General features: G+C 49.0%; 1 protein-coding gene and 1 non-coding gene across 2 annotated transcripts in view; both read left to right on the forward strand.

Annotated features, from left to right (window-relative positions):
* LOC111521270 (NACHT, LRR and PYD domains-containing protein 1) overlaps positions 1 to 5353 on the forward strand; it is a 29532-nt gene extending 24179 nt beyond the window's left edge. The window contains exons 9-11 of the mRNA XM_026451375.1: positions 1243 to 1413; positions 3964 to 4008; positions 4409 to 5353. Of these exons, the coding sequence (XP_026307160.1) occupies positions 1243 to 1413; positions 3964 to 4008; positions 4409 to 4731 (539 nt within the window). The 3' untranslated portion in view covers positions 4732 to 5353. The remainder of the gene's footprint in view (positions 1 to 1242; positions 1414 to 3963; positions 4009 to 4408) is intronic.
* On the forward strand, positions 5193 to 5253 carry LOC111521392. The gene has a single exon (XR_002724934.1). It is a non-coding gene; the product is annotated as a U7 small nuclear RNA (small nuclear RNA).
* Positions 5354 to 13836: the final 8483 nt, after the last annotated feature.

Below are 13836 nucleotides of genomic sequence, written 5' to 3' on the forward strand. Positions count from 1 at the left end.
CTTCCAAAAAAAAAAAAAAAAAAGGGGCCAGGCGTGGTGGCTCATGCCTGTAATCCCAGCACTATGGGAGGCTGAGGTGGGCAGATCACCTGAGATCAGGAGTTCCAGACCAGCCTAGCCAAGATGACAAAACCCAGTCTCTACTAAAAATATAAAAATTAGCCAGGCGTGGTGGTGGGCACATGTAAACCCTGCTACTTGGGAAGCTGAGGCAGGAGAATTGCTTGAATCCAGGAGGCGGAGGTTGCAGTGAGCTGAGATCGTGCCACTGCACTCCAGCCTGGTCGACAGTGCAAGACCCTGTCTCAAAAAAAAAAAAAAATGCTGTTGTGGTTAGATATAGTGACTCATGCCTATAATTCCAACACTTTGAGAGGCCATGGTGGGAGAATCGCTTGAGTCCAAGGGCTCAAGATCAGCCTGGGCCATGTAAGGAGACCTCATCTCTATGAAAAATGAAAAAATAAGATGGGTATGGTAGCGCACACGTGTAGTCCCAGCTACTCAGGGGGCTGAGGCACTTGAGCCCAGGAGTTCAAGTCCAGCCTGGGCAACATGGAAAAACCCCATCTCTCTTAAAAAAAAAAATAAGAAAAGAAAAAAAGAGAAAACAAAAAAGAAAAAGGCTGTTGCAATACTGCAAGGTACAGTTGAAGGTCACTTGACGAGGAAGGTAGCAAGGGAGATGGAGAAAAGTGTATGAATTCAGGGTTGATTTTGAAGGTAAAGCCAACAGGACCTGCTGGATTACCTGTGTAGGGAAGGAGTTAAGAATGATTCCGAGTTTGCAGCATGCTCAGTGGATGGTCCTATCCTTTATTGGGTTTGGGGAAACTGGAAAGGGAGCACGTTTGGAAGACAGTGGGGAATCAAGAGTTCTGTCTTAGCTGGGATTTAGGAAAGGGGATGGATATAAATTTTTGTCAATTGAAAGTAGGTGGAGTTTGGGATCCATTGGGAAAACAGGCTTTGGGCTGCAGAAATGAAGGTTTGAATTCAAGATGGGGAGGTGAAGGAAGAAGGATCTGGCTTAGGATTATGAGCACTACGTTTAAGGACAAGCCCTGACTTACCCTTGAGGTGCTCAGTTGTGTCGTCATCCTTTTGTGGAAAATTGGGAAAAGAGCAGTTTCTGAAGGTGGTAGCTGATTTCAGTACAGGGATCATCGGAGTGTCCCTATGGAGCCAAGCAGGACCAAGAAGGTGTCAGGTGGGGAAAAACCTTCCATGCAAGATGAACAGGGTGGCAACTCAACTCTTTGCCTCTTCAGGAACTGGAGCTCTGCTATCGAAGCCCTGGAGAAGCCCAGCTGTTCTCGGAGTTCTATGTTGGCCACTTGGGATCAGGGATCAGGCTGCAAATGAAAGACAAGAAAGATGAGACTCTGGTGTGGGAGGCCTTGGTGAAACCAGGTAAAACCAGGACAAGTCCAGAGAACTCAGAGGTGGGAGGAGAAAGAAAATCAACGAAGTAGCTGGGCACGGTGGGTCACACCTGTAATCCCAGAACTTGGGGAGGTTGAGGTAGGCAGATCACAAGGTCAGGAGTTCAAGATCAGCCTGGCCAATATGGTGAAACCCTGTCTCTACCAAAAATACAAAAATTAGCTGGACGTGGTAGCGTGTGCCTATAGTCCCAGCTACTCAGGAGGCTGAGGCAGAAGAATTGCTTGAACCCGGGAGGCGGAGGTTGCAGTGAGCCGAGATCGCACCACTGCACTCCAACCTGGACAAAAAAGCGAGACTCTGTTCCAAAAAAAAAAAGAAGAAGAGGCCGGGCACGGTGGCTCAAGCCTGTAATCCCAGCACTTTGGGAGGCCGAGACGGGCAGATCACGACGTCAGGAGATCGAGACCATCCTGGCTAACCGGTGAAACCCCGTCTCTACTAAAAAATACAAAAAACTAGCCGGGCGAGGTGGCGGGCGCCTGTAGTCCCAGCTACTCCGGAGGCTGAGGCAGGAGAATGGCATAAACCCGGGAGGCGGAGCTTGCAGTGAGCGGAGATCCGGCCACTGCACTCCAGCCTGGGCGACAGAGCGAGACTCTGTCTCAAAAAAAGAAAAAAAAAAAAAGAAGAAGAAAGTCAATGATAGAAAGTCTGTGTGTGTGTGGCGGGGGAGGGGGGGGGGGGAGGACGTGTGCATTATCACAATTTACTGATGAGAAGAAATAGCCCACAGGAGGTAGGAGGTAGGTGGCTTTCTCAAGTTACATAACAGTTGTTATGACCGGAATTTAAACCGGAGTCGATCTGACCCTCTAAAATTTATGCTGTCCCCCATGTACAATGGTGTCTTCACAGTGCCCTTGAATTAACAGATGTCGACATCCACAACGCTTTTCGCTAAGTTTCTCATGATAGTTTGGATGTGAGGTGGAAGAATAAGACCTAGATAGTCATATGGTTGTATGGGTGAAGCCGATTTGGCAACTTCAGATACTCTCCCCTGTATCGCTCAGTGTTTTTGAGGTAGACAAGAGGAAATCAAATAATACACTTTCTGGGATAGAGAAACCGTATGGACTCTTAGTCTAGTACCAACACTCTAAGAACCCGAACCCTCCAAACAGTCCTTCGAAGACAACCATCCCTAGTCAGCTGTCAAAAAATGGTGAGTCTACCTCCTGACCTGCAACAAGCTGGCTTCACAGTGTAGTGGAAAGAGGATAGGCTGTACTGAGTCCTGGCTTGGGTGCAAACACAGATGGAGAACTAACCAGCCCCAGCTTCAGACCTGGATTCAAATCCCACTCCAGCACTTACTTGCTGAGTGACCTTGGGAACATTGCTTAATTCTTTTGAGTCCCTCATCTGTAAAAATAGGATCATAATGACTAATTTGTAGGAATGTTGAAAAGATTAAATAAAGCAACGTCTATACATTCCTCATGCAGTAATCCTTAACAAATCATAGCAATATTATCTTTTTCCTCATGTTAACCCAATCTCTGCCTCTTATCAGTCTTAATTCTGTCCCTTGGAACTCACAGAAAAAGTGTATCTCCTTCCCCATGAGAAAGCTATTTAGATTCTGGAAGACTGTGGTCATAGCCTTCCTGATGACTCTTGTTATACAAGTTAGACATCTCAGCTCCTTCCATCGTTCCTCTATTTTGGTTTGTAAATTCTTTGCCATCCAGTCACCTCCCTCAGCAGATGCTCCAGTGTGGGAATGAGTCAGAATTGACCCCTGGACTGTCCAGTCAGCAGAGAGGATGTGAAACACCCTCCTTTCTCCACCCACATGGATCCTGTGCTCCTGGTACCACAGCCTGAACTCCCTCCCCTGTGCCCACCTCCCTGAACTGTGAGATCACACTGAACTTGGAGCCTGCTCAGACTCTCAGGCCTTGTACATATGAGCTGCTGTGAACTTCCCCTTTCTCTCCTTTGCAAAGCAATTTTTAAGTCCCTTCATTTTTGTTGTCGTCTTTTCTGTTGGAATTCATTTGTTATTCCCATGTCCTAAGATTGCTTGATCTTGATTCTAGATTCTGACATCCAATTCCAGAACATACACCTTTGGTTGGTGCCAGTGTAGAAGGCTAAACAAGAACAAAGAAGTAGATTTCTGCTCAGAACAAGGAGGTGCTAAATAGTTCAAGCTATCTAGCAAGGGGTTTGGTTAGTTCACCAGGGATACAGTTCAGGCCAACGCAGGATTAAAACCAAGTCTGGGATGTTGTAGGAGAAATTGCTATTGCTCATTTGGATGCCTTCTCTCTATTACTGTGTGATCACAGCTTCTGGGCTTCAGTTTCCCCATATGTATAAGGAAGGAATTCACCTAGATAACCTCTAAGGACCTTTCCAGCTCTTACTCCAGATTCTACCAGAATTTGTCTGTGACTTTTTTCTAAACCAAAGAATCTCAGCAGTGAGTGGGAGCCTGGAGGTGTATTGTGTGTGTTAATAACTTAGCACTGTTTCAGATGCATCTTCATCTCTGTTTTCCTCCAGGAGATCTCGCATCTGCAACTACTCTGGTCCCTCCAGCCCCCATAGGTCAGTAACAACTCTCAGAGACCACAGGAGGCAGTGGCAGTGCTGGGGTACTGTCTGGTTCTTGGGGGAAGGGAAGAGAGAAAGGAAGGGACTCGTCATTGCAGACCTCACAAGGGGTCAGGCCCCGGAGAGCCGTGCATGGTCCCTCCCCATACCGTTTCGTCCTATCCACAGAGACCCTAGAACTCCTTATCTGACAGCCTCCAATGCGCCCAGCAGGAGCCCCACTCCCGATCCCCACTCTGGCAGAATGCCAGGCTAGATGCTGGCACGAGGGAGGGCAGAAGCACATCTCTGGAGGCAGAAGGAAGCGAGGGATGCAGAGAGGAGAGAGGAAAGGACTGAAGGTGGGGATTGGAGATGGAGCCTGTGGTTGGAGCCCTTCTTTGTTCGTTGCCAGCCTTACCTTCACCTCTGGATGCCCCGGGGTTGCTGCACTTTGTGGACCAGTATCGAGAGCAGCTGATAGCCCGAGTGACATCGGTGGAGGCTGTCTTGGACAAACTGCATGGACAGGTGCTGAGCCAGGAGCAGTATGAGAGGGTGCTGGCTGAGGACACCAGGCCCAGCCAGATGCGGAAGCTGTTCAGCTCGAGCCAGTCCTGGGACCGGAGGTGCAAAGATCGATTCTACCAAGCCCTGAAGGAGACCCATCCTCACCTCATTATGGAACTCTGGGAGAAGGGCAGCAAAAAGGGACTCCTGCCACTCACCAGCCCTTGAGTCCTGGCTTTGCCTGACCCTTCTTTGGGTCTCAGTTTCTTTCTCTGCAAAGAAAGTTGCCATCTGATTTGCCTTCCAGCACTAAAGTAATGGAACTCTGATGATGCCTTTGCTGGGCATTATGTGTCTATGCCAGGGATGCCACAGGGGGCCCCAGTCCAGGTGGCCTAACAGCATCTCAGGGAATGTCCACCTGGAGCTGGCAAGACCCCCGCCGACCTCATAGAGCCTCGTCTGGTAGCCACAGCAGCCAAGCCTAGAGCCCTCTGGATCCCATCCAGATGCAAGGAGGAATAGGTGGGACATGGAACCGTCTGCCTCTGACCGTGTCACAGGGTGAGCCCCAAAACTGGGGTTCAGCGTGGGAGGCCACGCGGATTCTTGGCTTTGTACAGGAAGATCTGCAAGCCAAGAGCAAGCCAACTCAGTAAAGTGGAGGGAAGTTTATTCAGAAAATACAGGAGTATTACAGCTCTTTGAGAATTTGCCTAGCAGGCTTTCCATTTTTACCAGAAAACCCCTATAAATTAAAATTTTTTTACTTCTATTTTTAAATTTAAGAATTAAAAAATATATTAAAAAGAAAAAGTGAAAATAAAGGAATAAAAAGTTGCATACTCCATTAGTTTTCAGCTGTTATTCTGTCCAGCCAGCCCAGAAGCAGCCTCAGGGGAATTCCTGCAAGGGACTACTTCAAACGATACCAACATGGGCCTGGCTGGGATTCCAAAAAAAGCAGCGCTAAATTCAGAGCAATCCGTCCAAAGCACTTAATAGGGACACTGACACAGAGAATGGGGTGCAGTGTATCTGAGACTAACAGCAAGAGAAAAGGGATTCTACCTACATATTCCTGCAGCAAGAGAGTCCGGTATGGAGTTTATGGGAGGGTTTAAGGAATTGCTCAGGGCTGCAACCAGTTTCCTTCAGTGTTTTTGACAGCAACTGAGATACCTTTTTCAGCGCCTCAGAATGTTCAAGGCCTCGGTTTGGGTTCCAGCCTGCTGGGAAAAACCTGCAGCTGGCTGAGTCACAGAGCAGTCAAGTCACTCTGTGATTTTCAGTCAGGTCACAGAAAGAAAGCGTAGGTGAAGAGACGTGGGGGATCCGATCTACCTTCTGGACAGATTGACTTTTTTGCTTATATCACATTGCAAACATGTTCAACAAATGTGGCTGACTGTGAGAATCTTCCTCTGGAGATGACATTGTTCCTGAACTTTTGTATCCCAGCTCTTACAATGGAGGTGGAGTCTAGCAGGACACCCACACTTTGAGAAAAATGTTCTTTACCTAAGATCCAGGGGCTGTTCTCTGGTCTCAGGTAGGATAAGCCTATGGAGGAAGCATAAACAAGGCTGGGAACAGTGGCTCATGCCTGTAATCCCAACACTGTGGGAGGCCAAGGCAGGTGGATCACCTGAGGTCAGGAGATTGAGACCATCCTGGCTAACATGGTGAAACCCCATCTCTACTAAAAATAAAAATAAAAAATTAGCCAGGCGTGGTAGTGGGCACCTGGAGTCCTAGCTACTCGGGAGGCTGAGGCAGGAGAATGGCGTGAACCTGGGAGGTGGAGCTTGCAGTGAGCCGAGATCGTGCCACTGCAGTCCAGCCTGGGCAACAGAGCAAGACTCCATCGGAAGGAAGGAAGGAAGGAAGGAAGGAAGGAAGGAAGGAAGGAAGGAAGGAAGGAAGGAAGGAAGGAAGGAAGCAAGCTAGTTTACACCAAAACTCTGGCTTTCCACTTCCAAAAACAAGGAAGCTATGCATAATGAACTTGCTGATTTGAATGAATTTCAGATCAGCTGCCTGGGTCAGCAGTTTTCTGCTAAATGTGGCAGGTGTGCAACTTGCATCTGAATTCAATGTCCTCAACTCTCTTAAGAGAGAAAAAAAATGCCCTATTTGTTTTAGACCTTCTTTCTTCTCCAAATAGCCAAGGCCCCTCATAGGAGTCCCTCAGAAGCATGGGGTGAGGGGGTTCTCTTAGGACTAAACTATTTGCTTCTTTGGCCTTGCACTGCGCATCACATTGCACAGCATAGTGCAATTAATCCATTCTCAAGATAAAACCCTGGATCTCTCTAGAGGAAGCTCTGGTCCTCTTCTCTGATCAGAAGGTTGCAGGTGGAGTCTGGTAGCTCAGAGCCTTCCCAAGGAACTATCCTACAAGTGTTAGCTCCCAGCTGGAGGTGCAATAATTGTTATTGAGCGAGGGAGTCCCCACTTTCCACGCTCCCCAATCCTACTACCCACCTATCAAAGGGGCCACAGAGGGTGAGGTTACCCCCAAGGACTCCAGAATAACTCCTCCTGAAAGGCTAGTCCCACCTCAAACATCTTGTTCCAGGCAGACCAAAAAAGCACATTGAGTGATCCAGGGACATGTCAACTAAAGAAAAAAAAAATCAAACTTTTAAATAATTAATGCTAGTTTATTCAGAAGTCTTGCTGAAGACTATAAACTGAGGCCTTAAAGCCCAGGAGTGGTTGTCAGTTGCTCCAAAGCAGTGTTCAGCCCACTACTCATATGCAAGTGGTGGGGTTCAGTACCTGCAAAATCACATCAGAGTGACCAGGGTGTGGCTGTACAGTACATCAGTGATCACCAAAGTACATGTGGTTATCGACTGTGGAAGTGATGCAGGAATTTTCTCTGTCATTTTGCCCACCAACCTCCTACTCTCCAAAGCCTCCCACCTCCACCTTCCCACCTAGGTCTTGCTGGGCCAGGATACCTGCCACTGGTGGTATTCCACCCATTCAGCCTGCCCAGGCTGAGTCTGGCTTGCATACTGGCTCAGCCCACTGCTGGCCAGGCAGAGCCCACCCCAGCCCACCTGTATTACAGCTTGTACCTGAGTTTGGCGGTCCCAGAACTCTTGTCTTGCATCCAAGAAGAATATGCTGACAGTTGAAGGGTGAGAATGGATGGAGAAGAACTTTACTGACTGATGAAACAGCTCTTGGCGGAGAAGGGATGCAGGGTGCGGTGGGGTGGTTCCCCACCCCTGCAGTGGGGTGGTTTTTTTCTTCTCTCAGTGTGGCTGGGTCCAGGGCTTTTTATGGACTCAGAATGGGGAGTGCCTGCTGATTGGTTTGTGAGTATGCAAAAAAGGTTAAAGTGAAGACGTTACTGAAAGGTGGGCACGACAGTGTAGAAAACCAATTAGGAAAGGTGAAGGGTAAAACAGGTGAAGGGTGGGGATCAATCAGAGGAAAGATTCTCAATCTGGTCTGAGGATTTAACTTGTAGCTTCCTTTTCAGGCTTTAAACTTTCTGCTTGGAGGTGGGGTTTCACCAGGGACCCACCCCTATCTGCCTAGGCATTTGACTGCCTCATGTCACTATCAGAAGCATAATCCCTAACACTGCCAGATGTTTGTTTGTTTGTTTGTTTGTTTATTTTGAGACGGAGTCTGGCTCTGTCGCCCAGGCTGGAGTGCAGTGGCCGGATCTCCGCTCACTGCAAGCTCCGCCTCCCGGGTTCACACCATTCCCCTGCCTCAGCCTCCCGAGTAGCTGGGACTACAGGCGCTCGCCACCTCGCCCGGCTAGTTTTTTGTATTTTTTAGTAGAGACGGGGTTTCACCGTGTTAGCCAGGATGGTCTCGATCTCCTGACCTCGTGATCCGCCCGTCTCAGCCTCCCAAAGTGCTGGGATTACAGGCTTGAGCCACCGCGCACGGCCTGTTTTTATTTATTTATTGAGACAAGGTCTTACTCTGTCACCAGGATGGAGTGCAATAGGAGAATCACAGCTCACTGCAGCCTCAACCTCCTGGGCTCAGGTGTTCTGCTTGCCTCAGACTCCTGAATGGCTGGTAATAGCAGCAGGAGGCAGTAAAATGCCTAGGCAGATAGGGACGGGTCCCCAGTGAAACCCCACCTTTAAGCCAAAGACAGTTTAAAGCCTAGCAACAAGTCCCAGGTAAATCCTTGGACTGGATTGAGAACCTCCCCTCCTGTTTGGGATGCCTTCCTCTGACTGATCCTCACCCTTCACCTATTTTACATACACCTACCCTTCCTTAATTGGTTTTTTACACTATCATGCCCACCTTTGAGTGGTGGTTTTGTTTTAGCCTTTATTGCTTACTCACAAACCAATCAGAGTGCACTCCCCATTCTGAGCCCATAAAAGCCCTGGACCCAACCACATTAAGAAAGAGACCACCCAGCTTCAGGTGGGGAACCACCCTCACATCATCTTCAGCTGAGAGCTGTTTTGTCACTCAATAAAATTCTTCTCTGCCGTCCTCACCCTTCGATTGTCACCATAACCTCATTCTTCTTGGAGGTGGGACAACAACCTGTAACCCATCGAACAGAGGGGGCAAAAGGAGCTATAAGCTGTAGCCCTCCAGTCCTCCACCAGCACCAGGCGGCCATCCCATGCAACGGGAAGTGGCGGTGGGGATGGGCCAGCCTGGGAGGCATGGGCTGGAGTGGGACGATGGGAACAAACAAGCAGAGACCCCACCGTTCATAGAAATTTCCAGCTGGCAAAGCAGGGTTGAGAAAAATCTTGCATCACTGGGACTACAGGTACACGCCACCACACCCAGTTCATTCTTGCATTTTTAGTAGAGACGGGGTTTCACCACATTGCCCAGGCTGGTCTGAGCCCAGCTCAGCCTCCCAGAGTGCTAGGATTATAGGCATGAGCCACTGAGCTTGGCCTAGATGTTATTTTATATGTAGAAAAAGAGAAGGTTAGGAGCATTTATCTTTCAAGGAATGCAAGCAAGAGTCAGGCAAGAGTCTTGCCCCAACCACAAGGTTGGGGGCCCTGTGCTCTATCCTGTTTCATTATCAAAGCATCTTTCCGGAGAGCAGCAGACGTCACAGAGTCGAGGACTTTGTGAAATTATTCTGGCAAACAAAAATGAGCAAGCATGGCTTCTCATGTTTGCTACTTTATCTCACAGACGTCTGCCCAAATGACAAAACACTTGAGTGCACAAAATAGAATGCAGCCACAGCCCCCAAATAAAGTTAAGAAAAATATCCCCGTGCAAACTGCACCTTACGCTGGTGATGGCAGCTGTCAGTCATTGATTCTTCTTTTCTCTTGGGAAAACAGACAACAAAAGACAGAGAGGTACAGAAACAGAGATCTAAATGGACTAGAGAGTGTTTTCTCAAATCACCAGATGACAAAGTAGTGAACACCCCCAAACCCAAACCAGGGAAGTCCAGTGCCTCACCTATTTTCATTCCCACCCACCCATCCAGCCCTCTTGACCTTCCTAGAGGCCTTGGTGAGCTGAAAGTTTGAGTTCAAGAACACATCAGAGGCTGGTCATAGTGGCTCATGCCTGTAATCCCAGCACTGTGGGAGGCCAAGGCAGATGGATCACTTCAGGTCAGGAGTTCAAGACCAGCCTGGCCAACATGGCGAAACCTTGTCTCTACTAAAAATGCAAAACTCAGCCAAGTCTTGTGGCACAGGCCTGTAATCTCAGCTATTCAGGAGGCTGAGGCAGGAGAATCACTTGAACTCGGGAGGTGGAGGTTGCAATGAGCCGAGATTGCACCATTGCACTCCAGCCTGGGCAACAGAGACTCAGTCTCAAAAAAAAAAAAAAAAAAGAAAAAAGGAAGGCATCAGATGGCCCTGTGGAGGGGCTCACGCCTGTAATCCCAGCACTTTGGGAAGCTAAGGCGGAGGATCGCCTCAGCCCAGGAGTTCAAGACCAGCCTGGGCAACATACCAAGACCCTATCTTTATGAGACGTTAATTTTTTTTATTTACAAAATAAAAAAAAAATTTAAACAGCATCAGGTGAAAAGGGAGAGGACAGCAAGGGGCTGGGTAGCCCCGGCGTCGCAGGATAGGTCCAGGCCGCCTAGGCCTCCCACGCCCTCTCACAGCAGCTCCAGCCACGACCTTATGCAGCCCCGCAGGGCGCTTAGCCCCGGGTGGCGCCACCTGTGAAGCTTTCTCGCCGGTGACGCAGGCGGCCAACTCGCGACCTTCGCGAACTAAGCCCGGGGTAGTCGGGGCAGACGCCTTGGCACGAGTGTGGGGGCGCAGGATGGGCTCTGCGGACTCGCGTGCGCGCAGCGTGCGGGGCACAAGGGGGCGCGCAGGGACGGAGAGACCCAGGGCACCGACGCGAGCAGGGGCTCTGCCACCCGCTAAGGCGCGCAAGCCCTGCGTGTCCCGCCCCCTTCTGCAGAGCTCCCCCTCCCTCATCCCAGGAGGTCCTCACGTTAGTTGCCGGAAGCCTAGGAAATGTATTCCTAAATCCGGAGGCGTCTCCATGGCAGCGAGCCCTGAAGTGGGGCCGGTCTTGAACACAAACAAGTGCGTGGGGGTGGGGGAGACACAGATGCATGTCCGCTGTGGATCCAGATTCTTTTTTTTTTTTTTTTTTTTTGAGACGGAGTCTCGCTCTGTCGCCCAGGCTGGAAGCCTGGAGCGCAGTGGCACAATCTCGGCCCACAGCAACCTCCACCTCCCAGGGTCAAGCGATTCTCCTGCCTCAGCCTCCCGAGTAGATGGGATTACAGGCACCCACCACCACGCCCAGCTAAATTTTTGTATTTTTAGTAGAGACAGGGTTTCACCACGTTGGCCAGGCTGGTCTCTAACTGCTGGCCTCCAGTGATCTGCCCGCCTTGGCCGCCTAAGGTGCTGGGACTACAAGCATGAGCCACCGTGCCCTGCCTGGATCCGGATTCTAATAGCAACAGCTAGAATTCGAGAGACAGGCAGTGAGCAGGGAATCAAATTATTGACTCTACCACCCATTAAATGTGTGATCTTGAAACAGGTTTTTAGATGTGTAAGAAGGGAATAGCAAAGCTGGCGTCAAATGGTTGTTTGATTAGGTGTGCTCCTGAGTGGGAAGTTGTTCTGCGCGAGCTGGTACACAACACTAGGCAGGCAGTAAATCTTAGCTTCTTTGGGCCTGAGGCTGTTGTAGCTGCCAGTGATAACAGAAGCCACAGAGTATCTGCTTTCAAGCAATTTATATTCTAGTAGCAAGGAGATACGAAATATGCACCAACGTCTATAATCCCAGCTCTTTGGGAGGCGAAGATCTGAAGACTGATTAAGACCAGGAGTTCAGGACCAGCCTGGGCAATATAGCAAGACCCTGTCTCAAAAAAAAAAAAAAAAAAAAAAAGATTTTTCACGCCTGTGATTCCAGCACTTTGGAAGGTCGAGGCCGGTGGATCACCTGAGGTTAAGAGTTCAAGACCAGCCTGGCCAACATGGTGATACTCCGTCTCTACAAAAATACAAAAATTAGCCAGTCATGATGGCGGGTGCCTGTAATCCCAGCTACTTGGGAGGCCGAGGCAGGAGAATCGCTTGTACACGAGAGGCAGAGGTTGCAGTGAGCCAAGATCGTGCCATTGCCCTCCAGCCTGGGCAACAGAGCGAGACTCCATCCAAAAAAAAAAAAAGTTTTTTTAATTAGCTGGGCATTGTGGCACATGCCTGTATTCTCAGATACTCTGGAGGCTGAGATAGGAGGATCCCTTGAGCCCCAGCTCCAGTGAGCCATACTCATGCCACTGCATTCTAGCCATGGTGACAGAGCAAGATCCTGTCTCTAAATAAAAATAATTGGGTGCTTGCCTATAATCCTAACACTTTGGGAGACTGAGGCCAGTGAATTGCTTGAGTCCAGGAGTTTGAGACCAGCCTGGGCAACAGAGTGAGACCCTGTCTCTGTTTTAAAAAAGAAGAATAGAAGAAAGATCTTTTTGAATAGAGACACATGGCAACTTCCTGAGAATGGACGTGATAGTCAAACAACACATGGAGATGATGGGAATGAGAAGTGCAGGGCAGCAGGGATCATTCTCAACAATGGTGGAAAATTGGAGTCTTCCAGGATCATTGTGTTCAGACTAATCCATCCTACATGAGATTTTCTTTCTCTTTAAAGTGGGCCACTTGGAACAGGGAGATGCCCACATGACCCCTGTCCAAGAATGCATTCAAGAGTCATGGATTTGGCTGGGCGAGGGGGCTCACGCCTGTAATCTCAACACTTTGGGAGGCTGAGGCAGATGGATCACCTAAAGTCAGGAGTTTGAGACCGGCCTGGTCAACATGGCAAAACCCCGTCTCTACTAAAAATACAAACAAAATTAGCTGGGCATGGTGGCTCATGCAGTGAGCCGAGATTGCACGACTGTACTCCAGCGTAGGCAACAAGAGTGAGACTCCATCTCAAAAAAAAAAAAAAGAATCATGGAATGCTTCCACCAGGCACTCTGATGGATGGTGCAAGCCCTGGGCTGAGCTCAATGCCTTTCCTGAAGGAATCACTCTCCGGAGGAGTAGGATTTGCCAGGTGCTAGAACCTGATGGAGGCCATGAGCAATACTTGTCTCAATGGTGGGATGACTACGGATTTAAACTTTGAGCCATGCACACATGCTGGTCCAGGCCCCAGTCCTGGAGCAAGAAGGAAGCAGGGGAAGCAGGGGAAGGAAAATGGTCCTCTGGAACCTGTGATCACCTGTGTTGTGTCAGGCTGTATGATTGCAGGGACCCTGGTGACTGCTACTTGCAGGTTAGCCCCAGGCAGGTAGGAATGAGAAGGAGGAGAACAGGAGAAGAGGAATGGCCAGACAGGAGCATGACTGCTGGAGAGAACTTGAAGAGAAGGCTGGCAGTAGTATGGATGCTGTGCTATTGGTCAGGAGTCCTGCCGTGTTCTTGGTTTCCTAGCAACTGCTGTTAAGCAGGTAGTTGCTAGGCAATGTGGGGCCATCCCAGCGGTTAGGTAAGGACCTTTGTCTGCATGGGCACCAATCAGACCATCACAGAATATTGTTAATCCTGAAAATGGCCACTGGGTCCATTACTTAGATTTTTTTTCATCTGTTAATTGCCTTCGTTGCACAGAAACTAATATAATCATGGTGCACAAGCTCTGGTCAAATGAGAAAGAAGTCACCCCATGATCTCATTATCCAAACAATACAAAAATTCTGTCTTTCCTCTTTCCATTCCAGTCTTTCTCTGCAGGAACACTTTTTCATCTTGTTATCATCCTAGTACATGGGGTTTTAAATCTTGTTGTTTTTGTTTTTTTTTTTTGTTTGTTTGTTTGTTTTACTTTGATTTA

The sequence above is a fragment of the Piliocolobus tephrosceles genome, unplaced genomic scaffold (genome assembly GCF_002776525.5).
Source record: "Piliocolobus tephrosceles isolate RC106 unplaced genomic scaffold, ASM277652v3 unscaffolded_29019, whole genome shotgun sequence".
NCBI lineage: Eukaryota > Metazoa > Chordata > Mammalia > Primates > Cercopithecidae > Piliocolobus > Piliocolobus tephrosceles.